We start from the raw sequence: 23,908 nt of genomic DNA, 5'->3' as shown, positions 1-23,908 counted from the left end.
AATAGGGTAAGGACACGTTTATGCGGATGGAAAAACATTTAATCAGGATGAAGCAGAGAGGACATATTTCAGGAAACAGGAAGGGACAGAACAACAGCAGAGGGGTACCTGGAGACTGACAGACACAGGAAAGCAGCAGACACAATGGTGTGGTGTTGCAGTGACTGATGCTCCAGCACGGCGATCTGAACTCCACCAGCAGCCAGAACTCCACCAGCAACCAGGTGGGAAGGGACTTTCACTGGGAGCTCGGGAGGTGAACCCAGACAAAGAACTGTCCATCTTGCTGGTCCGTTTGATTTGACCAGGAGCAGAGACAGAGCAGCAGATCTCAGACGGGCAGTGAGATAACAGGGTGGATTTCATAGCCCAGTCAGCCCCCTAGAGCTGAATTGGGTGTCATTTTGCATAAGGAGGAAAGAGCAAGGGAAAGGACTGAGCATGCGCTGAGCTGGGAGTGAACTCATTTCTGTCTCAGTGAACTGCAACGACGTGGCATTCTACAGGTTCCATCCAGGGCAGGTCTGGATAGCCCTCGGATCTGACGGCCAGCAGATCAAGAACTGTAGTGGTTGTATATTAGGCGCCATTTGGGGCACTGTGGCAATAGCTTTGGGACTGCAGGGGACAACAGTGAACTGCGCATGTGCTGATCTCGTGAGAACTTGCTGAGGTCCGAGATTGCACTGGTCCCACAGGAAAATAATACTGACTGTGTCATCGTACGGGTCAAAATAGGTCCGTGTGGCACCCAGACCTAATGTCCAACAGGTTCCGACAAGATCAGCGCCACCAACAACCTAATTATATAGGACACCTGGTGTCTCTCTAATCCTGGGACCTGCTCCAACCGGAAGTGGGAGAAACGTTGCAGAGACAACAATGCAGCCTCGCCACGGTATCACAGGAGGTGGTGAGTGGTGAGCCAAGAGCTGGGGCTGTGGACACCAGGGTGGAAATCTGACAAAAGAACCCAGACCTGGAACTTGCTGGAGGTTGTGGCACAAGTGGCGGCAAGAAAAGTTGTGTACCAACCGCAATAAGTAAAATCGCATTGTAGCCCCCTGGGTGACACAGCTTAGAAACCTACCCCAAGGAGAAGACTCTGCTAAGCAGAAGTACAATGATCAAGAATAAAAGAAGAGACAAAGGCACAATGAATATTGCCGAAAACTCTCCTGCAAGGGAGCAAAACCCTATGCCAATCTCAGAGTTAACTAAGGAAGACATCGAGAAAATGGGGCACACAGAATCCATAAGACTCATTTTAAAGATTCTGATCAACAAAGAGAAGCTTATGCAAGAGTTCAAAGAATTTAAGGAAGCAATAAAGCAAATCAAGGCTGGTATATCAGAAATTAAAAACACAGTAGAGCAAATTAAGAGTACAGTGGAGAGTCTCCAAAATAGAATGAAGCAAGCAGAAGAAAGAATCTCAGAAGTGGAAGGTATTTCCTGTCACCAGGGGGAAGCAAACAAAAAGCTGTAAGCAGAGCTGGATCAGGCCAAAAAAAGTATTCAAGAATTGAAAGACACTATTAAGAGGCCAAATCTAAGAGTTATGGGAGTCCCAGAAGGTGCAGAAAGAGAAGCTGAGTTTGCAAATGTATTTAATGAAATAATAAGGGAAAATTTCCCTAATCTAGAGGAAGAATTGGGAAACAAGTTCCAGGAGGGGCACAGAACTCCCAACAGGCTTGACCAAAAGCGATCTTCACCACGACATATGATCATCAAGCTCTCTTCAATTGAACGTAAGGAAAAGATCCTTAAATGTGCACGTGAAAAAAATCAATTGACATATAAAGGAATGCCAATTAAGCTTACAGGAGATCTCTCACAGGAAACTCTACAGGCAAGAAGAGAATGGAGTGACATATTCCAGATTCTAAAAGAAAAAAATTGTCGGCCTAGGATAACATATCCAGCAAAGCTTTCTTTTGTCTTTGAAAGTGAAATAAAATTCTTCCACAGCAAAGAAAAGCTAAAAGAATTTGCCTCTTCCAAACCTGCCCTACAAAGGATACTTCAAGATGTTCTCTTGGCAGAGAAGAGGAATAGCACCTACCAAAACCAAAGGCAAATGGGAAGAACATCCCAGTAAAATGACAACAGAAGACTAAACCAATGAACAACCCATTGCTAAAATGACAGGACCAATGTAACACCCATGTATATTAAACTCTGAATGTAAATGGCTTAAACTTAATCAAACATCATAGAGTAGTACACTTGATTAAAAAACAAAACCCATCTGCTTATTGTCTGGAGGAGACAAACTTCAACAAAGATTAGCGGAAACTATATCACATGGGTTTTGTTATTCTCTGTTAGTTTCATCTCTTCAAAACACTTCCTTCTGATTAAATCATTCAATGACTCGTATATCATACGGTAGCATCATTTTCTTCAAGAAGGTTCTTGATTTTCATTTCTTCAGCTACACATTAGTCATTTAATAGCATGTTATTTAACTTCTTGGTGTTGTTAATTTCTTTTTTCTCCCAGATGTTGATTTTGTTTTGTGGCTCTTCATTTAAGGGGATGTGTAGTAGCTGTGTAATGGAGACTGTCATATCTAGTAACATGTCATTTCACTTCAGGCATTGTAAATTTCTATTTGTTGATTTTGTATCATGACTTTTCATTTAAGGGGATGTACAGTAGTTGTGTAATGGAGACTGTAATATCTAGTAACATGTCATTTAACTTCATGGCATTGTAAATTTCCTCTTTTCTTTCTATTGTTGATTTTGAAACATGACTTTTCATTTAAGGGGATGTACAGTAGCTGTGAAACGGAGACTAACATTCAGATGTGAGGATGTAGTGTGGTATGCATTTCTGCTTCCAGACAAAAATGGACTTACAATGAAACTGTTTACTGTATCTTGACAATAGGATTCTGGACTCTCTGCCATTGTCCAGGCCCACAATGATGGACATATGACTGAGTATGAAGAACTATATGTTAGTAATGATATAGAGGAACTGGGGGGGGAGGGAACTGGGGAGGAGATAAGGGAATATGAAACTGTACTATAAAATAATAAGAATAATAATAAAATGTATAAAAAAAACAAATGAGGCAAAACTCAATCATAACTTTCAGGATACAGGCTTATTAAACTGATGATGTGCACTATGCAGAAATACTCACAGGATCCAAATTTAATACTTCGTAAGGATTGTATTCTTGATATTCTCGGTCTGTCTTGGAAACTTTGTATGCAAGGAATAAGAACAATGCCCATCCTGCAAGCAGAACTATTTTCCTGTTTAGAAAAAAAGTGAAGCGTAAGTAAACACATCTGAATGGCTTTGCTTTAAGAGTCTAAAGACACGGTGCCTTCGCTGTGGCACTGAGCCCATCCGTACCGCCCACTTCCAATCCAGTTCTCTGCCACTGCACTTGGGCACTCAGTGGAGGAAGGCACAGGTGCAGGATTGGAGACGCTCATGGCTCCTGACTACAACCTGGCACAGTCCTGGTAATTTTGATCCTGTGAATCATGAACAAGCAGATAGAAGAGCTCTCTTTCTCCATAACTCTGCCTTTCATATAAATAATCATTTTAAGCTACCTTTAATCAAGACAAAACACAATCTAAAGCAATTCTATATCACTATGCTTCTAACTCAAATTCCACAATCACCCAGTTGTAAACACCTGTTATCACAAGAATAGTGTATCTTTCTCCCAGTTCTCAAGAATTTAGCACAATGCTTTGCATGTAATAGATTTTCTGTTACTCTTCACAGAATTTTAAGGACATATGTTAATTCAGCTGGATGACTTATTGGATTCATTAAATCATAGCAAAATATATAATTCTAAGTATTATCTAATTAAAGTAAAAAAGAACTGCTATCTTAATAATTACATTCAGTAAGTGTAGAAATGCAATTTATCTGGGGAAGGAGGGATATTTGGTTATCTTCTAACAATTTTACCTACAGGGACTGGCACTGCAGTATAGCAGCAAAACCTGCTGCTTGCAACACTAGCATGCCATATGGGCACCGGTTCATATCCTGGTTGCTCTACTTCTGAAACAGCTACCTGCTAATGGCGTGGGAAAAGCAGAATAGGTTGGTTCAAGTACTTGGGTTCCTCCTACACACATGGGAGATGGAAAGAAGCTCTGGTTCCAGGCTTCAGTCTGGCCCAACCCAGAACAGGGGAACACAGTCATTTGGGGAGTGAACCAACAGACTGATCATCTCTCTAGAATTCTGTCTTTCAAATAAATAAAACCTAAAAACAGAAGTTCAGGGAGAATAAAATCACGTTTTGATGCAAAAAAGGAAAAAAAGGGAATCTATATATACAATGAATCTCCAAAAAGTTCATACAGAAGGTGTAGTACCAAAAAAAAAAAAAAACTATCCACAGAGGCTGGTGGCATGCTACACAGATTAAGTTGAATCTGCAACACTCACATCTCACATGAGTGCCAGTTCAAATCTTGGCTGCTCCTCTTCCAATGCAGCTCCCTGTTAATACACCTGGGAAACCAGTGGAATTTGGTCCAAATGCTTGGGTCCCTACCATCCATGTGAGAGGCCTGAAAAGAGTTCTGCGGTCCTGGCTTTGTCCTGCCAAGTCACAGCCAGTGTAACCTGGAGCGTTAATCAGAAGATGAAAGATGTGTGTGTGTGTGTGTGTGTGTGTCTCTATCTCTGTAATTCTGCCCCTCAAATAAGCCCTTTTTAACAAGAAAACGAGAATTACGGATAGATTTCAAAAAAGTTTCACATCCAAATGAATGTATTTTTATTTCTATTATCACTGCCTGTTTATTTCCAGTATCTTCATGACTTAGATGCTGACCCACATCTATTTTATCAGAGTATAGCCAAACACCTGATATAACTGATATACAGTAAGCTTAGAATAAGTACTGAATGACAAATGAAAACAATGAAAAATAACACATCTGTAACTCAAAGTTTGGTATAACCTCCAACACAGTGAAAAACACTTAAAACCAGATTTTATCTCCAAATAACCACAATTTGCCTTGCCAATTCCTACCAACGGCAAACATAACAAACTTCACAAAGCACAAATTAAGAAAAAAAAATTTAAAAATCACGAAAGCAAGATTTTAAAACAAATGCAAAGAGTATAACCCATGCAGAGTGATAGACTGTCACATGCTTTACAAGCAGCACCTGGTCTCAGACCCAAGAACTGTGGTGTGGGGATGCTCATGCAAGAAGCCCCCAACCCACAACACTACATCACAACCAATTACCATGCTCAAATCTCCCGAAAGCCAGAACAAAAGAGTAAAAGATAACAAATTAGACCACACTGTACACAAAAACATATTTGGACCCCGATTCACAAAAAAAGCATCCTCCCTGCATATGGTCTTAGGAACTAACTTGTGAAATCTTGCATTTTCTTCCTATAAGCATAATTTTCTTTTCATTTTTTTTAATTGGAAAGTCACAGAGAAAAGGAGAGACAGAGAGGAAGATCTTCTGTCCATTGATTCACTCCCCAAGTAGCCACAATGGCCAGAGCTATGCCGATCCTTTTTTTTTTTTTTTTTGAATTTATTTTATTTTATTGTATACTTGTTGACAATCTTTACATAGTTAATTATGGTTAACAAGAAAAGGTTCAGGGGGTACAGGGAAGTGGGTAATACTATTATGTCCATATTGTTTCCATCGTGTATCTGAGGTAAAGGGGGATATTGAGGGAGAAGCCCCACCCGGTTTCCCGCCCACCCCAAGTCCCGGAGGTGGGGCATGCTCTGAGATCCTTGCTCAAGTGGTTTTAATAGTTCTCCAGTTATGAATCGCTGCCAGTTTCGCTCGATGAGGTTGTCCACTGATTGATATAGTCCATCATAAAGTCTCCATTTGCCCCATATTTCGCTGCCCACATATAGCTGAGATGAATGATTGACCTGTTCTGTCTTCTGTCTTTTCTTGGTTAGAGTTCTGAGTCCAGCAGTTCGATTGGGGAGATCTCCAAACAAACTATGAGGTATTCCCAGACCAGATTCTTGTATGTTCTAGCAAGCACAGGGCCCGGCACAGTCCATCACCCCAATCAGCTGGTGGTTGCAATTGCTGGGTTGGTTCTGTTTTCAGTCCCGACTTCCACTGGAACCAATGGGTGTTGCAGTCCAGCCTGGTTCTGCCCAGCACATACTCGGCCCTCACATAAACCAGTGGGAGCTGCAGCCTAGTCAGAGCGACCCACAATAACCCCCACCAGGCCCGCCCCCTACCCTGGTTTGCCAGTATGTATAGCAGACTAGTCCAGTCTGTCCCACATCCCATTTGGCTCTCGTACTTGTCAATGGGTATTGAAGCCTAGTTCCATCTAACCAACTCAACTATCCAGCCCTCACGGATGTTGTTGAGTGCCTCTCTGTCTAGCCATCCCAGCCCCCATCCTAGTTTTTATGCCCTCCCGTGGGAGTAGTAACCCAAGAGGGAGGAACCCACTATTTCCCTCCCGGGTCTCTCTCAATCCCGGTTGATGCACACTTCGGGTGGTTCTGTGGTTTGATTTGACAGAATTAGCCCCCAGTGCCAGCTTCTGCCATCTGATGCTGTGGCTAAGCCCAAACAACCCTCACCCACTCTAATTTATGCTTGCACCAGTAGGAATAATCAGCCCAGCCTGGTTTTTCCCTGATCTAGTCCACATGCGGCGCACAGGTGTTGTAGCCCTGCTTAGTCTGGTCTGTCCCCATCTCAGCCCACGCTCTCCAGTGGGAGTAGCTATCCAGCGAGGGGACCAGCCCCTTAATCCCCGTGCCGGCTCTGCCCCTCCCTTCCTGGACCTCACGTTTGCTGGTTGGGTGCTGCAGTCACATCCAGTACAGTCAACCACACCATGGCATTCCATAATGTGTACTGGTTTTGTCGCGACCAAACCTGGCTCGACCAACACACTGTTCTGGTGATCGGATTTGCCAGTGGATGACATGAACTGATTCAGCCTGGTCTGCCCCTGACCCATGCCGAATGTGTGCCAGTGGGAAACTTTCCATGGCCTATTCTGGGCTGTTTCCTATCATGCTTCTTGCGCTTACCTGCAGGGATTGTGTCCTGCCAGAGGAGTTGCCCAGGTTCCTCCATCAGAACCCCTCCCAATGCCAGATTTTGCGCATACCAGGGGGTCCATGAGCCAGCCCTACTCAGTTCACCTCCTGTCCTCACAGGAACAGTGGCTTTTCTTGGCTGGCTTTCAACCCATTCTGGTTCTTGTTGTTGGATGTTTCAGCCCAGCCATGGCTCGTCCATACCCACATACAGCTCACACATGGCTTAATAGGGTTTGATACCCAGCCTAGTCTGTCCCACATCTATCCTGGTTCTCCATGACACCAGACGGTGTTGGGGTCTGACCTGGCCTGGTGCATCCAATCCCAGTCCACACTAGTGCCACGGGAGACTACAACTGTTTCCTAGTTAGAACACAGCCCCCATTCCAGCACACGCGCCCCTTGGTGGGAACCTCAACCCACTTAGGGTGTCCCCTTACCTTCCCAATTGGGCCTGCCCATGGTTGCTCTGAGGACCAGCAGGTGCAAGAGCCTAGCTCGGTATGACCTGTGCTCCATCCTGGTTCCTAGTTTTGCTTGTAGGCTAAGGTTTGCTCAGTCCTGCCCAGTACATTCCGTTCCATTACCAATTTACACATCTTGGAGCTACTATGCCCTGCTTGTCCGACCCCCAGATCTGGACCACGTGTTCACCAGCGAGAGCTATGACTCGCCAGGGGAGTTTCCCAAGTTCCTCCACTTGATCCACTCCAAACCCCAGTTCTCATACATGCCAATGGGTTTTAGGCCAGCGCCCGGTGTACTCTGGCCTCCCATTTGGCCTTGTATGAGCTGGTGAATGTTGCAGCCCGGCCCACCCCACATCCTATTCAGGATGCACATTCAGGTGCTGCTGCCTTGACAAGTGCAGACTGCTGCAGGTTCCTTTACCTGCGATTGATGGCAGGCTCCTTGGTCACACCTAGCTTAATCCATAACCACCCAAACTTTTAGGTTTACCAGTGGGGCTAAACTTTCTACAGGGTGTGACCCACACATCCTGCACAGAATCCACCCCAGGATAAGGTTCTAGAGTGCTAGTTGATGTTATGGCCCTGCCTAATGTGACCAGTCTCCTGAACCATCATCATGTCAGGCAAAACAATATCCTGCTAGACAAGCCTGAGCTTATCTTTTGCATTATAGGTGTTCACAGCTCAGCATTGTTAAGTGATTACAAGTTCTTCAAAGGAAGAGTTACTGGCATTGGGAATCTTTAGGATTGGCTCAGATCCCAGAAACAGTGGGGTTAGCCTGGAGCTACCAAAGCAGCGATTTGGACAACCAATACCCCAGAGCTCCCCAGCCGGGCGGTCAGCAGGCACAGCCTGGCGCCAAATGGCGCACTTGCCACCCGGGCCCAGCTCACCATGAGCACATGGTGGCTGGGATCGGGATCCGAACAAGACGCTCCTCCTGCAGCTCCCAGCAGCCTCCTGGCTGCTGAAGTTTAAACCCGCAGGCCCAAGGTTACGCCCCACCCCAATCCCGTCCACCGCCCAATGAGGGCGGTGGAGGGGGGGCACCGGACCCAACCAGTCCCGGAGACTCCCCCACCTCGGTGTACCCACCCGAAAGGAAGTAGTTCCCGAATCCAGGCGGGCCCAGGCCCAGCTCACCATGAGCACATGGTGGCTGGGATCGAGATCCGAGCAAGACGCTCCTTCCTGCAGCCCCCAGCAGCCTCCCAGCTGTGCCAATCTGAAGCCAGAAGCCAGGAGCCTCCTCTGGGTCTACCACATGGGTGCAAGGTCCCAAGACTTTGAGCTGTCCTCTATTGCTTTCCTAGGCCACAAGCAGGGAGCTGGACAGGAAATGGGGCTGCCGGGATCAGAACCGGAATCCTTATTGGATCCTGGAGTGTGCAAGGCGAGGACTTTAGCCACTAGGCTACTGCGCCGGCCTAAGCATATTTTTCTTTTTTTTTTAATTAATTGATTAATTTTATTATTCCACGATACAGTTCTATATATGTATGTTAAGATTTTTTTTATTGGATTTAGAGAGAAGAAGAGACAGAGAGAAAAATCTTTTGTCTGCTGCTTCACTCCCCGAGTGGCTGCGATGGCCAGAGCTGAGCCAATCCCAAGTCAGGAACTGGGAGCCTCTTTCATGCCTCCCTCGGGTATGGGGTTCCACGGCCTTGGGCCATTCTCTACTGCTTTCCCAGGTCACAAGCAGGGAGCTGGAAAGAAGTGGAACAGCCGGGACTAGAACTGGTGCCCACATGAGAACCTGCCGCATGCAAGGCGAGGACTTTAGCTGCTGGGATATTGCACTGAGCCTAGTTCCATATTTTTTAATGTGATCTCTGTTTGTGAATTTAGTTTATGAAAGTCCTGCAGAGTTAATTCTAAGCATATTTTTCTATGAGCACTTTGGAGGCAATTTTCAGGAATGACATACCTTAGTTTCAGAGATGCTACCAGAAAGGAAACATTATACAACGGCTGCTTAATTTTGAAAGAAAGTTCCAGGAATGACTAGTAAAAACGTTTTAGTTGTTTATCTAAATTACCAGTATTTACTCAATTTTCCTTCACTTCAACAGTCCTTAGTTTGCACTCTAAGTAAATCAATTTATTAATCACTGAAAAATCCTTTTTTTTTCCCCCTTGAATGTTGAGGTTCAGATATCTACAAACTGTTGGGAAGCCAAAAGAATTTGCCTGGATGTTTCTTTTAAAACTGGCACAAAAGTTTAATTTAACATAAAAACAAACAATAACAAAAGTGTATAGAAAGCTATTTTGGGGCCAAGAGTAACAGATGAAACAGCCTAATGACACCAGCACTCCATACGCATGTCAGTTATACTCTAGCTGCTTGCTCCATTTTGGATCCAACTCCCTGCCAACATGCCTGAATGGAAGACGGCCCATGTCTCCGGGCCCCTGCACTCATTTGGAAGACCCAGGGGAAACTCCTGGCTGCTGTCCATGGCCTGGCCAGCCCTGCCTGTTGTAGTCATTTGGAGAGTAAACCAGCATATGCAACACCATTCTGTCTCTCCTCTCTTTGTAACTCTGTGCTTCCTTCCTTACTTTCTTCCTCCCTCTCTTTCCTTGCTTTTCTTTTTAATATTTGTTTGTTTTTTATTGGAAAGGCAGATCAGATTTACAGAGGAGAGACAGAATGATCTGTCACCTGCTGATTCACTCCCCAAATGGCCACAATGGGCAGAGCTGAGCTGATCTGAAACCAGGAACCAGGAGCTTCATCCGGGTCTCCCTCACATGTGTAGGGTCCCAAAGCTCTGGGCCATCCTCTAATGCTTTCCCAGGCCACAGGCAAGGAGCTGGATGGGAAGTGGTTTGGGACATGACCCAGTACTGATATAGGATTCCCAGAGTTTGCAAGGTGAAGATTTAGGCAATGAATCCATTACATTGGGCCCTCTAACTGCCTTTCAAATAAAGAAGGTAAATCTTAAAAAATAAAAGTGCCACTTGTCAACATCAATTTTGCCTTTTGTTTTACATCACTGAAGCTCTCAACACTAAAGTTAATCTTTGCCTCTTCTTACAAAGCCTTACAAACGAAAAAAAAAAAAGTGGGGGGGAGGATTCAAGCCACCTAAAGTAACACAACTATGATTAAAACTATCATAAAGTACCTGGCATACAGTAGGTATCCAACAAACTCTGTTATTCTGGAATGCAACTTGACCCTGGCATCTCCTTGCTTTTGCAAACTTTTTTTTTAAAGCTTATTTATTTTTATTGCAAAGTCAGTTAAACAGATAGGAGGAAAGACAGGAAGATCTTCTGTCTTATGATTTACTCCCCAAGTGACCACAATGTCCAGTGCTGCATCGATCCGAAGCAGGGAGCCAGGAAATTCCTCCAGGTCTCCCATGTGGGTGCAGGGTCCCAAGGCTTTGGGCCATCCTAGACTGCTTTCCCAGGCCACAAGCAGGGAGCTAGATGGGAAGTGGAGCCGCTGGGATATGAACAGTTGCCATATGAGATCTTGGCACTTTCAAGGCAAGGACTTCAGCCGCTAGGCCACCGTGCCGAGCCCTGCTTTTGCAATCTTTTACAGATGTCACAGTCAGGATTTGTTTTCTTACATTGTCCACCCTTCTGGATCTATGGATTTCTAATCCATTCTGTTCACAGTTCTCAAACTTACTAATTCTGTCTTACACCTATTGCAGGCTACATGTTCTTTACATACAATGTCCGATTATAGTATTACACCTCTATTTGGTGTGAATCCCAAAGAGTAAGCACTACGTATTTTTAAAAATTGAAACCATTACTTACTTTACTGTAGGGATAATATTTGGCTGAGGTTTTAGCAACCTTAAACGATACCACATACATCTTCCATACACTTTTCTGATATTCTTTAGTCGAATTTGCTCTGTCAAAAAAAAAAAAAAAGATGGGTTAAACCATTTTCCAACTAAAGATAAAACCAGAGTTAACACAATATTAAGCATCATTACCACGCTACTATCTACTCGAACATTAAGGTACTTAATGTCACTGAAGGCATCCTCAATTATTGTCTTACACAAAATAATTTTGATGTGGACAATTTCATCATGCAAAGCAATATTTATGTAAGATAGAGGCTTCCCGCCACAATGACAGGAGTAAAAGCGAATCCTGAAAAACTCCCTCTTGGGTTGCCACTTCCTCTGGTGACCATGAGAACCAGGACTAGGGGCAGTCATGGACAGACAGAGTGGCATCCACTAGCATCAGTGTGGACTAGATAGTAGGGCTGATTGGGATGAACTAGGCTTCAGTGCCCATTAACACGTACAAGAGCTGAGTGGGATGTGGGACCAGTCTACTATACATACTGGCAAGCAGGGGAAACAGTGCAGGGGACGAACTTGGTTGGGGTTATTGTGGGTCTAGACTGCAGCTCCACTGATTTCCGAGATGGTCAAATGTGGGGTGGGGGACAACACGTATTGGTTTGCTAGAACACAGTGCTGGAACAGAACTGACCCAGCAATTGCAGCTACCCATGTATGTGTGTGCATAGGCTATTTTGGGCAAGGGACTGTGCTGGACCCTGTATTGGCAAGCACACACAGTAATCAGGTCTGGAAACACTTCTATACAAGCATCTTTGTGGACCTCCCCCCACCACCAACTAAACCACTAGACTCAGAACCCCAACCATGGAGAGAGTGGCAGGTTCCATTAAATGACCATGGAGTGCATGTGTCAGAGCTGGGTCTCCTCAGTGTCTTAGAGCAGTGGACAGCATATCCAGATGAACAGGAACGATATGGCAGAATACTGGAGTCTGCAGAGGACACCTGGTACCACAACAGAGGTTGGAGGAGAGAACAAATTGATCAACTATCCTAGCCATGTGCTGGCAGTGAAAATATGGGCAAACGGAGACTCTAAGATGGACTATGTCAGCCAGTGGATTCTGCAGAGATTTCATCGTGATTGGAGTGGCAGGATCAACAGCATTTTAGGACTGTTGAACTAACAAAAATCACTGGAGCAGGACCCTTGGAACAAGCCCCCACACTGGGGCCCCTGGGATGATTGGGAGGTTGGGTGTGGCTTCTCCCTTTATCTTCCCTCTTCCTCCAGATACAGGAAGAAAAAAGAGAATGTGAAAACAATGGTCTCATCTACTTTCCTTTAGCCCTTGACCCTTTACAATCTAATCAACTATGTAAAAATCATCAAAAGGATAAAATTTATTTTTAAAAAAAAGCTGAAGCTGTTATGGGTGCAGCCAGTGATAGCCAACACCCACTGACAGTGGGCAAATGAAATGTGGCTGTGTCCCCCGCCCTCTGACCTGAAGGTGGATCCTAACAGCAATGGAATGATAATTTCATCCTCAGCCACTCCCCCCCCACCACCTAGGTATTTGCTCCTGCCCACCTGTGACTCACCTATCACCTGAGAGAGGGTGGTATTGCATTGTTGTGTAACCACTCCCCTCACAAGCCCCTTTAAAAGGCCTGTGAAGCTGGGGCTCGCTCTCTTTCTGGTCAGGTAATCCCCGGAGCATGGTCCCTGTGTACTGCTTAGATGGGACAATGGATATAGTAGCGTTGTTTCTGGTTCGTGTACTATCAGGAGTTCCAGGAGAGGGGAGGCCTAGCAGTAGTGGAATGTGGGCAGAGAAGCCAGGGAAAGGTGAATGTCTGCAGCTTTGCATGTGTCCAGGTTATTCGTTGCATGTCTCTTAGGATAACTTATTGTTGGGGAAACTGGGGCATAGGTCTTCAGCTTAACAGATGGACTTCAGGGTAATGACCATTTGTTCCCCTTTGGATTGTGTTTGGTTGGATTATGATTGGTTGGATTGCCGTATGGACTTGTGATCTGCTTATTTCTAGTATGCTCTATTATCACCAAGCTTGGTTAATAAAGACTCCTTAATAAACCTTAGACATGTCTGGTGTGATCTCACTTGCAACCCGTAACAAAAGCAAGGTCTAGATCCATGCCTTTTCCCTTAGCCGCAGGTATCCCTGTCTGTCTGCCTTAGCACAATGTATCCTTGCCTGCTTTTTATCAAAAGGAATTCACTTCAGAGAGTGATTTCCCAGGAGTCTTTTGCTTCACCAGTAGATAAGAACCTTGAGGGTCTGGAAGGAAATCCTGTAACTACATTCAAGTAACCCACACACACATACACACAAAGGTCAATAATCCCTTCCTAAAGATCACCGCATAGCTGACCAATCAGGAATCTTGCATGTACACACCTCTCAGCCCCAATTTTCACTCTATAAAAACCTTTACCCCGACTACACGGAAGCCCAGGAATGAAGCAATAACTGTCTGGCTCCTAGCTCTATGCTCTGCAATACAGATCTACCATCTTCCACTGACCCGAATGTCAGTGACTGGCTTTTTGAGTATCAGATGATCAGATCCACTTTGGGGGTTCCACAACAACGCCTCCAATCAGCAACGGGGAATCCAAGAGAAGACAGACCCAGGAAAATGGTGGGAGTTGAGTCTTTTAAGCACCATTTCAGGGAGGAAGGCAAAATGAATTAAAGGGTATGGAGGGGAATTCCTGTCCAGTTCCTTCATCAAAATAAAAAGGTCATCAGAAGGGTGTGACTAACAGCCCCCCCCCCCATCGTTATATGGTAACTAGACTTCGGGGAGGTGAGGGTCCACTTAATGCCCATTGGCTTCTCTTTAGCGTAAGACAAAGAGCTAGGAGGAACTTGGAGCCAAACATCCACCCAAATCAATGTATTGTAATAAAAATCATGGATACAGCCCTATCTGTGTGACAAGAGCCCAGGAGCAGCAAAATGCCAATAGTAATGAACACATCCAGCAGCCTGATCTTGACTTCTAAACATCATTTTTGCTAGTAATAGGAGCCAAGAATTCCAGTGTATTCCACTAAAATATTAATTACAAAGGAGAAAACAATGACATTACATTGAGCAAGTAAAACAGGCTAAACAAATGCCCACCCCAAGAGGCCCACAGCCCAACAACTGCAACCCATCATTTTAAGTACTTTATAGCAGCTGTGACTAAATAAAGAATACTGAAACAAGGAAATTATCCTAATATGACTCATTCAATCACAGCAGTGCTTAGAGAGGCAGAAGGTTCAAAGGTCAAAAAAAAAGTGATACAATGAAGAAAACCTTGGAATAATGCTCTTTTTAAAAGTGGGGCACACAAGCAACCTCTGGAAGCAGAAGCAAAGAAGCCAATTCTACTGCAGAGCCTCCAGAAGGAACCTTCCCCACAAACCACGGCTTCAGCACAAGTAAGTTGATTTTGGACTTCGGGTTTTCAAAACTGGGAAAGATTAAAGCTGCTGTTTTAAGCCACTGAATTTATACTAACTTATTACAATAGGGAACTAACACAATCTGGCAGTGACCACTTTTACCAAGGGTTCAATAAACATCACCAGTACAAGGACAACCTGGAGTCATTTGGAATGCAATCGGAACAGCAGACAGTGTTTTGTGGTAATCCTGCCTCAGAAACTATCTGAATCTAGTGACAACCTAAATTTATAGCTCATTCCACTAGATAATCGGCCTATAACAATTAAAGTAAAGGCCAATCAACTATTCCAGACTGAAGGAAGAAACATGCCAACGAAATGCGACAATGTTCCGTTGCATCAGGCCCATATATCATACTCTCTCAACTTAAATCTTCCCTTTGAAGAGGACAATTAAATCAATCACTAAGTATCACAGAGCATGCTTTATATATTAACACAGTGGCATTTATAATTCCAACACAACTAAAATTCCATGGCATATATGGGAGGAATGACACGAACATCAGTCTTGAAGACTGATAGGACCCCTGCCAATTTGGATTCTAAGCCATTTTACCTCACAACCCTGTACTCCACCAACCTGCTCTAACTTCCTAACCGTGTTATCATCAACCCCTTTAACCTCATGGCACCGCATGTCCCTATCCACGAATCCTTTGCAGCCCCACCCCCTAGGACCCGCCTATTACTGCATCTACAATCCCCCACAGCCCCTTGATACCCACCGCAGGCCATAAACCCACACCTCTGTGTGCAGGGCACCCCTTCTTGCTCTTTCCCCATGCTGGGGTCCTTTGGGCCCCCTCTTGCCACTCTTTCTTCCTCTTGCTCTCTTCTCTTCCGGTTCTAGGTTCTCAGCTCTCAGCCCTGTTTTCCCACCGGCCTCCCAAGATGACCCTCCTGTTACCATGACAGGAAAACTCTTTCTCTCTCTGAAAGCCCTTCCCTGCAGCCACCTCCCCCGCTGAAATAAAGACCTCCTATGTGACTCCCTGCATCGGACATCTTGGGTTAATGGTGAAAATTCCTAACAAAACATTCCAAATCTTTGGATCAGGCTGAAGCCAGGAGCCTCTTCCAAGGGCTCCCACGTGGGTGTAAAGGCCCATCTGGGCTACCCTCTGAGTTGGCTCAGAAGTAGAGCAGCCAGGACTAGAGACAGTGCCTGTGAGAGTGGCTCGAATAGCGCTCAGGACTGATGAGATCCCTCCATCTTGGATGCAGCACCACTTCCTGCTTCTTCCCACTGCTCACAAGTTTCAAGTCTTTCTGGCTGCCCAACAATCGGCAGTAACCTCATGGTGCTGACAATCCTAACCACCAGTCGCTCACGGCTGCCCTCCCTTCCTCTTCCTCTCTCCCAGCTGCACACGCTGCCCCTTTCCCGCCAGGCCATTCCTTGTCCTCCTTCATCTTGCCCCCTTACCCTTCCCTGCAGCCCCCTCCTGCCACTACGGCAAGGAAACATTTCCCTTTTTGCTCTCTCCCCTCCACCTCCAGTCTGTTCCTTATACTGCTGGAATAAAGAACTTCCTAAGTACTTCGTTGGGTCTAGTATTTTGGGTTTGCGGCAAACTTATCCTGGAGAGAGGACTTGGGTGTGGGAATTAGCTGCATGTAACGACTTGAATGCAAATAACAGCGAACAGTGCCCACACTGAAAGATGGTGGGGACCGCTCAAGTAATTGGTTCCTGCCACCCACACAGACACTCAGGTTGAGTTCCTGACCCCTACCCGTGGGCAGGCCCAAACCCAGTCATTACAGTTACTTGGAGATTGAACCTGCAAATGAGAATACTCTGACTTCACACATTCTCTTTTTTCACATTCCTACAAATAAAAATTTATTTTTATTCCCTGTGACTATGAAGTGTTGTCCACTTTGTTTTGCTATATTTATTTATTTAAAAGAATAACAGAAGCAGAGACAAAAATAGAGCTAATCTCTCTATTGGCTCACTCCCTAAGTGGCCACAAGAACTGAGTCTACACCAGGCTGAAATCCAGGGCTGAGTTTAACAAGTGCGTGGCAGACTGACATACTCGGGCCATCAGCTCGTGTTCCCCGGGCACATTAGCAGGAGCTACATCAGTAACAGAGTAAGCAGGACTCTTAACTAGCATCCCATAATAAAGGATGGAGGTACCCTCAAGCAGTAGTTAAAACTGCATCACAGGACTTGCCCCTCCCCCTCCACTTGGCTTCAAAAACATTCACACGGTAAGTTGAAAGAACATTACAATAAACAACATTCTTCACTCAAATTCACCAATCATTAACAGGTTATTTGTAACTCTTGGCTTTTTCTCAATTGCCTTCTTCTCCTTCCCTCTTCCGTAGCGGCTCACTTGGGGAGTGAATCATCGGACGGAAGATCTTCCTCTCTGTCTCTCCTCCTCTGTGTATATCTGGCTGTAATAAAACGAATAAAAAATAAATAAATAAGTAAATACAAAGGCAGGTATTTAGAGAGTAAGGCTACTTTGGATGTTTTGGCTCCACCTCCTCTATCCATTCTAGCTCCCTGCTGATGCATACCCCTGGAGGCAGCAGGTGCTAAGTCAGAGTTGGGTTCCTAGAATCCCCAGGGAGATCCAGGTTTTAAGGTTCCTGGTTCCTGACTTTGGACTGGCCTGGCTTTGGCTGTTGTGTGCATTTGGAGAGTGAACCAGCAAACATGATATCTCTTTTCTCTCTTTCAAATAAATAAAAATTTAATTTTAAATGATCTTATTGCCATTAGAAAGGCAGATTTACAGAAAGGAGATATGGAGAAAGACCTTCCATCTAACTGATTCACTCCCCAAATGGCCACAATGCCAGAGCTGAAGCCAGACACCTCCTCCCAGTCTCTCCCATGCAAGTGCAAGCTCCCAAGGCTTTGGGCCATCTTGCACTGCCCTCCTAGGCCATAAGCAGGGAGCTGGATTGGAAACAAAACAGCCAGGACATGAACTGGTACCCATACAGGATGCCAGCACTACAAGGTAGAGGACTAGCCAGTTGCGCTTTTGCACCAACCCCTTAAATTATCTTTAATGAAACAAAAAGTTCTGTCAATATGGAACACAGAGTAATGCAGTTTTATTCTATTACAAGCATATTTTGTCAAAACATGGAGGTTCCAGATTAGCTCATTCAATTTACAGGAAATATATACTGCAGAACCTAAACAGTAAAGGAGTCTTCAATGTTAAATCAACAAAATCAAAATGTGAAGAAAAGTGTGACCTAATCTTTCAGTGACAATATTTTAATCCTTTGAGGATTACAAAAACCACTAACTATTGAAGCCAATCAAGTAACACCCTCAGAACACTCTTCTCTACATCCGTGCCTCTGCAGCGTCATCAAAGGACGCTTCCCCGCCCCCAGGTGTGGATGAGGTTTGACAGCAAGCAGCAAGCAGCCATCTCCCCTTCCTCTCCTGTGGACACAAAGGGGAAAAAAAGACTGACCCATGTGTCCCACCCACCTTCCTCCTTATCTGACCCTCTCCACCCTCATCAGAGACTCACTGGGCATAGCATCCCTTTCAACTATAAGCAGTATTAAAAATAAAAATTAAATTAAACACACTGAGAGATTTTACAGTTTTTTGTATATAAATTAGCAAAATTAAGAAAGCCAAATGACAAACATCGTTTATTTCACTGACATTTTATTCATTTACAAGAAAAAACTCTGCATGCATTTCAAAATTATGTTAATTCCATTTTCCATGAACTTGTTGAAGTACCTTCATATTATCTCACTGTGGTAACACTGGCTCACTTTTTTAGACAATCTATTTGCTTCACTAATGCTCTCCTTCTCTGCTATGAGGAGTTCATCAAAGGCAAGTTCAATGACATGGCCTACAGTTCAGGGACAAAGGAAAAAGAAGACAGGATAAGCTACAAGAATAAAAAGAAGTAAAAATGAACTGATCATCTTGCACATTCTCCTAAAAAGTACTCTTCAGAAAAAAGAACCACTCAGTATCTGAATGATTATGGAAAATAAGAAGAGTGGGGAATTCAGCTTAATTATTTACTTTAAAAGTCTAAAACAAATACAAAACAAACTAAATTAATGCTTGTTTGGCATTCTTAGTCACTTGAAGTAAAAGTTAATTAAAACTCTCGCTGTCATTGTAAACTATCTTTATAAAGGTTACTTCAAAATACAGTTAGTGGTTATATTACAAACAACAAAAATATACATCTATAAGATGATGAAAATACCCAAAGCTGTATAATGTTACACTTCACAGCTTAAAAGGAAAATTTCCAGTGATAGTTTCACATGCAGAATCCCCAAGAGCTGTATTCCAGGACTGGCACTGTGGCGGCAGAAAGTTGATCCAATTTTAATCCCTGCATCCCCTATCATAAGTGCCAGTTTGAGGCCTGGCTGTTCCACTGTCATCCAGCATTCCTGCTAATGAGCCTGGGAATCTTGGAGCCCTGCCAGCCATGAGAGAAATGATGCAGTCCCTGACTCTTGGCATCTATCCAGCCCAGTTCTGGCCATTTAAGGAGTGAAGCAGCTGATGAACAAATCGTGCCCTCTCTTTCTCTTTCTTTATCCCTTCCTCCCTCCCTCTAGGAATGATCTGTATTTCAAGCCCAGCATGGTAGCCTAGTGGCTAAATCCTTGGACGTCATGTGGGTGCCAGTTTATGTCCCAACTGCTCCACTTCCCATCCAGCTCCTGCCTTGCGACCTGCAAGTAGTGGAGTATGACTCAAAGTCTGGGGATCCTGTATCCACATGGGAGACCCAGAAGAAACTCCTGGCTCCTGGCTTCAGATCAGCTCAGCTCCAGCTGCTAGGGCCATTTGGGGAGTGAACCAGCTAATAAAAGATCTTTCTCTCTCCCTCTCTCTATAAATCTGTCTCTCCAATAAAAATAAATAAATCTTTAAAAAATAAATCTTAAATTCTTTAAAGAAAAGCACATATCCCAAACAAAGGCAAATAAATTCTGAAAAACAGCTCAAAAATTGATCTGGTGGCACAGGCATCAAGCCATAATCTACAGGGTCAGTAGCTTATATGGGTGCCAGCCCAAAGCTGAGATCCTCCACTTCTGATCCAGTTACCTACTAATGCCCCTGGGAAATCAGCAGAAGATGGCCCAAGTACTTGAAGAGTTCCAGGCTCCTAGTGTGGGCTTGGCTCAGCTCCACTCACAGCAGCCATTCTGAGAATGAACCAGCAGTTGGATGATATCTCTCTCTTGTTCTGCCTTTCGAATAAATAAATCTTTTTCAAAAAAAAAAAATCTTTCATGATGATCAAAGATACCGAGGTTGAATACATGAGAAATCTGAAAATAACTGTTTACTAAAGTATAAGTAAAACTGACATAAGTACAGCTATATTTGTTAGTAATTTTCAAATATGCAACTAAATTTCTAAGTAAAAATTTTATGACTATCTCTCAAAGCTAGCCAAAAAATGATTTCTTCTCATTGAAAAGAAGAATAGTAGTAAATGAAGTATTGTCACTTCCCTGCTTTAACAGCTCCCTGCTGTACCTAGAATGAAACCCAGGTTTCTTACCTGACTTAGAGACGTGACTTGGGCCTAGCCTTGACTTCATCTCAGCCCATTTTTACCTCACCTGTCACACCCTGCCACTCCATCTGCTCTGTTCCTAGAACATGCCAAACTCTTCCTTGCCTTAAAGGCTTCTGCGCACCAACTGTCTCTCTAGCCTGAAATAGGCTTTTTCCACCCAAATCAGGACTTTAAATTGCTGGTACTGTCACTCAGCTTTCAACTTGAAGTCACCATCTCAGAAAAAACCTTGAAAGAACACTTTATTTCCCAGCAAAGCATTCATCACTATGCCAAACTTGTGATTTGGTGTGCCAACTACCCTCCTCCCTCCCCTTATCTCTTCAGGATGTAAGTAAGCATCCAGAGAACATCCGTCTTTGCTTCCGCCACAGTGGCACCTAGGCCCCTTGCTTCCACCACTGTGGCACCTAGGCCCCTTGCTTCCACCACAGTGGCACCTAGGCCCCTTGCTTCCACCACAGCAATGCCTAGATGGGCTGGGGACTTGGGCTGGCGGCAAGGGGGAGCAAAGCAAGCCTTGTTAACATGCTTGAGTTCTACCTGGGCGGAGGAATAGCAGCCCAAGCCAGCACATCAGAGGACTGGTTCTAGGATCCCAATTGGGAGAACAGGGCTCCACCCTACCAGAAGACTGGGCTGAGAACCTATGTGCTCCCAGGTGCAGGGACTGTGACTTGCACAGGGAAAAGGATAAGGGATATGTGGGAGGGAAGATCACTGAGGGAGTACATTGCAGGTAAGGAATGACTTCCAAGGGACTTCCACCAAGGTCACTATACCTGCAGGGAAGCAAAGTGGCTGAGATGCAGCGGTTTGAAGGAGGGAAGCTGGAGGACTTTTCAGGATCAGACCTATGTACCCACCCACATAGGAGACCTGAGCTGGGCTACTTAGCATCAACCACTGTTGACCACTGTCAAGCACCACTCACTGGCACACACTAAAGCTAAGGCTGAGGGCCTACCTGGCAGGGATACATCACGATAGGGAATAGTAAAACTTAGGCAGGGCCATGACACTGACCAGCACGCAAGAGAATCAGGTCTGGGGACAGATTCTGTGGGGGATATGTGGGCTCAGCCCTCTGAAACTGCAATATTGGTTGGTTTCTTCAAGCGCTGGGGTAAGTGATGGGCTGAGCTAGGCAGGACCACGGAATCCCCTGACATTCATGGGTACTAGGCTGGGAACAGCCCAGGCTGGTCCAGGATATAGCACCAATATGTGCATACAGGAATAGGGTGTGGGTGGGCCAAGCTACAACATCTGTCAGTTCACACAAAGGCCAAAACAAGAGGGGGAGCAGGGGGTGGGTGGCAGGGAGCAGAATGTACCAGGTAAGGGCCTAGCACCCGCCAGTACATGTGAGATCTGGGTCTGGCAGTGGGCCTGGTGGGGGAAACTTGGGTAACTTCCCTGGTCGGCCATAGCTCCCACTGGTGAGCACAATTCAGGGCTGGGTGTTGGTCAGGCTGGACAAGGCAGCTCTACTTGTTGACAAGCATGTGGGTTGGTTGGGGATGGGAGTGAGGGGGATTTGGGCAGGGCAAGGTCAATCTTAGCACACTGGCATGTGCATGAGCCAGAATGTAGTGTGCACCATATTGGGCTTGAGCTAGGCTATCACACCTACCGGTTTGCATAAAAGCCAGAAATGGGGTAGACCAAGCAGAGCTAGGCTACAATACCCACCAGTGAGAGTTGTGTGGGAGTAGGCCAGGCCAGGCCAGGATGCAGCATCTGACAGCAATGGCCAAGAGGGGAATGGGCTACGCCAAGCTGGGTCAGAGCAACTACCAGCATGAGCAAGATCTATGGCTGGGAGTAAGCCTGGTAGGGAATTAAGGAAACACCTGGCCAAGTTGTAGTCCCAACTGGTAAGCACAAGAGCCAAAATGGGGGCTGTGAACTGAGGTGGACATGACTGCAGTATCCCTTGGTGTGGGTGTAGACAGTCAAGGGTGTGCCAGACTAGGCTGGGCTCCAGCACCCACTGAGCTTGCAAGAACCAGGGTAGGTGTAGGACAAGCTGGCCTAGGTCTCGGCACTTGTTGAACCACGTAACAGCTGGGTCTGGGCAAGCAGGAAGAGGTGTTGGCCACTTGGGCAAGGTCACTGTACCTGCCCTGCCGGGATAGGAGACTGGGCCAAGAACCCAACAGTTCATGCGAGATCTGCCACTGTGAGGTAACCTGATAGAGGAGCTTGGGGAATCTCCTCTGTCAGGATACAGTCCCTAAGGTGAGCACAAGAATGAAGATTGGGAGCAGCCCAGACTGAGCTAGGTTACAGTATCCAACTGCAAACATTTGGGTCAGGTCCAGGAGCAGCCCAGACTGGGTTGGTTTGTAACACCAGGCAGTTCACATTAGGGCTGGGACTAGGGAGTAGGACTAGACTAGGTTGCAGCACCCACCAGCATAAGCTGGAACTGGGAGAAGTTTGGGCCAGGCTATTGCATCCACTGGCAAATGCCGAGGTGAGGTGGGCCATGCCAGACTGTACCGTAGCACCCACCAACACATGCGAGACCTGGGGCATGGGAGGAAGGGGCTGGCAAGCCTGGAAGGAAGGCAACAATAACTCCCCTTCTGGGCCATTGCTCTTGCTGGTAAGTGTGAGTACTGGAACCGGGGGCAGACCAGGCCAGGGGCAGGGCTACAACACCCACCGGCCTGCATGTGAGCTGCATTAGGGGGAGAGCCAGGCTGGTGTAAATGACTATATCCAATGGTACATGCTTGAGCCTGAGTAAATGCAGACTAGTCAGTCTGCCACAGCATCAACTGGCAAGTGCTAGGAATGGGAGGCAAGTCCTGTCAAGTTAGGCTGCAGAACCACCTGGAAAGTGCAAGATCCAGGAGTTGAAGTGGGCCCAATAAGGAAACAGCACTCCTCTGATGGGCTGCAACTCCCACTGGTGAGCATGAAAAGCAGGACTGGAGCACAGTGGGGTCAGTTAAGTTGAGCTAGGCTGCAGCACCCACTGATGTATACAAAAGCCGAATGGAATGCGGGATGGACTGGACAACTCTGCTGCACATACCGGCATGCCCAGAAATCAGGGTTGGAGACGGGCGTGGTGAAGGCTAGTGGGGTCACCCTTCTGGGCTGCAATCCCTGCTGGTGTACATGAGGGTTAAATGTGTGGTGGGCAGGGTTGGGCCGGACCGTAGCATCCATTAACTTGAGTATGAGATGGGGCTGGGGATAGAATTGACCCAGTGACTCGAACCACCTCTGTGTACATAGCTGATGTGGATGACAGAGTAACCTGGACCCTGTACTGGCTAGCACACACAGGAGTCAGGTCTGGGGTCACCTCAGGGCAAGTTTCTTTGGAGAGCTCCCATCTAAACCACTGCACTCAGAACTCCAACCATGGGGAGAAATGCAGGATCTGTGGTCCTACCAAAAAGTGCATGAGTCAAAATTAGACTTCCTCAGTTGAAAATGGAGCAGTGGACAGCATGCCAAGATGCA

At 45.6% G+C, this 23,908-nt stretch overlaps 1 protein-coding gene across 2 annotated transcripts in view; it reads right to left on the bottom strand.

Moving 5' to 3' along the window:
* The window catches only part of SEC63 (SEC63 homolog, protein translocation regulator), a 78,724-nt gene that overhangs the window by 36,432 nt on the left and 18,384 nt on the right, over positions 1-23,908 (bottom strand). For both annotated transcript variants that reach the window (XM_058660087.1, XM_004580342.4), the window contains exons 2-3: positions 11,348-11,447; positions 3,161-3,275 (exon numbers count right to left, since the gene is read on the bottom strand). In XM_058660087.1, the coding sequence (XP_058516070.1) occupies positions 3,161-3,275; positions 11,348-11,403 (171 nt within the window). In that variant the 5' untranslated portion in view covers positions 11,404-11,447. The remainder of the gene's footprint in view (positions 1-3,160; positions 3,276-11,347; positions 11,448-23,908) is intronic.

The sequence above is a fragment of the Ochotona princeps genome, chromosome 1 (genome assembly GCF_030435755.1).
Source record: "Ochotona princeps isolate mOchPri1 chromosome 1, mOchPri1.hap1, whole genome shotgun sequence".
In the NCBI taxonomy this organism is placed as follows: Eukaryota; Metazoa; Chordata; class Mammalia; order Lagomorpha; family Ochotonidae; genus Ochotona; species Ochotona princeps.
This window is presented reverse-complemented; position numbering and strand designations above follow the sequence as displayed.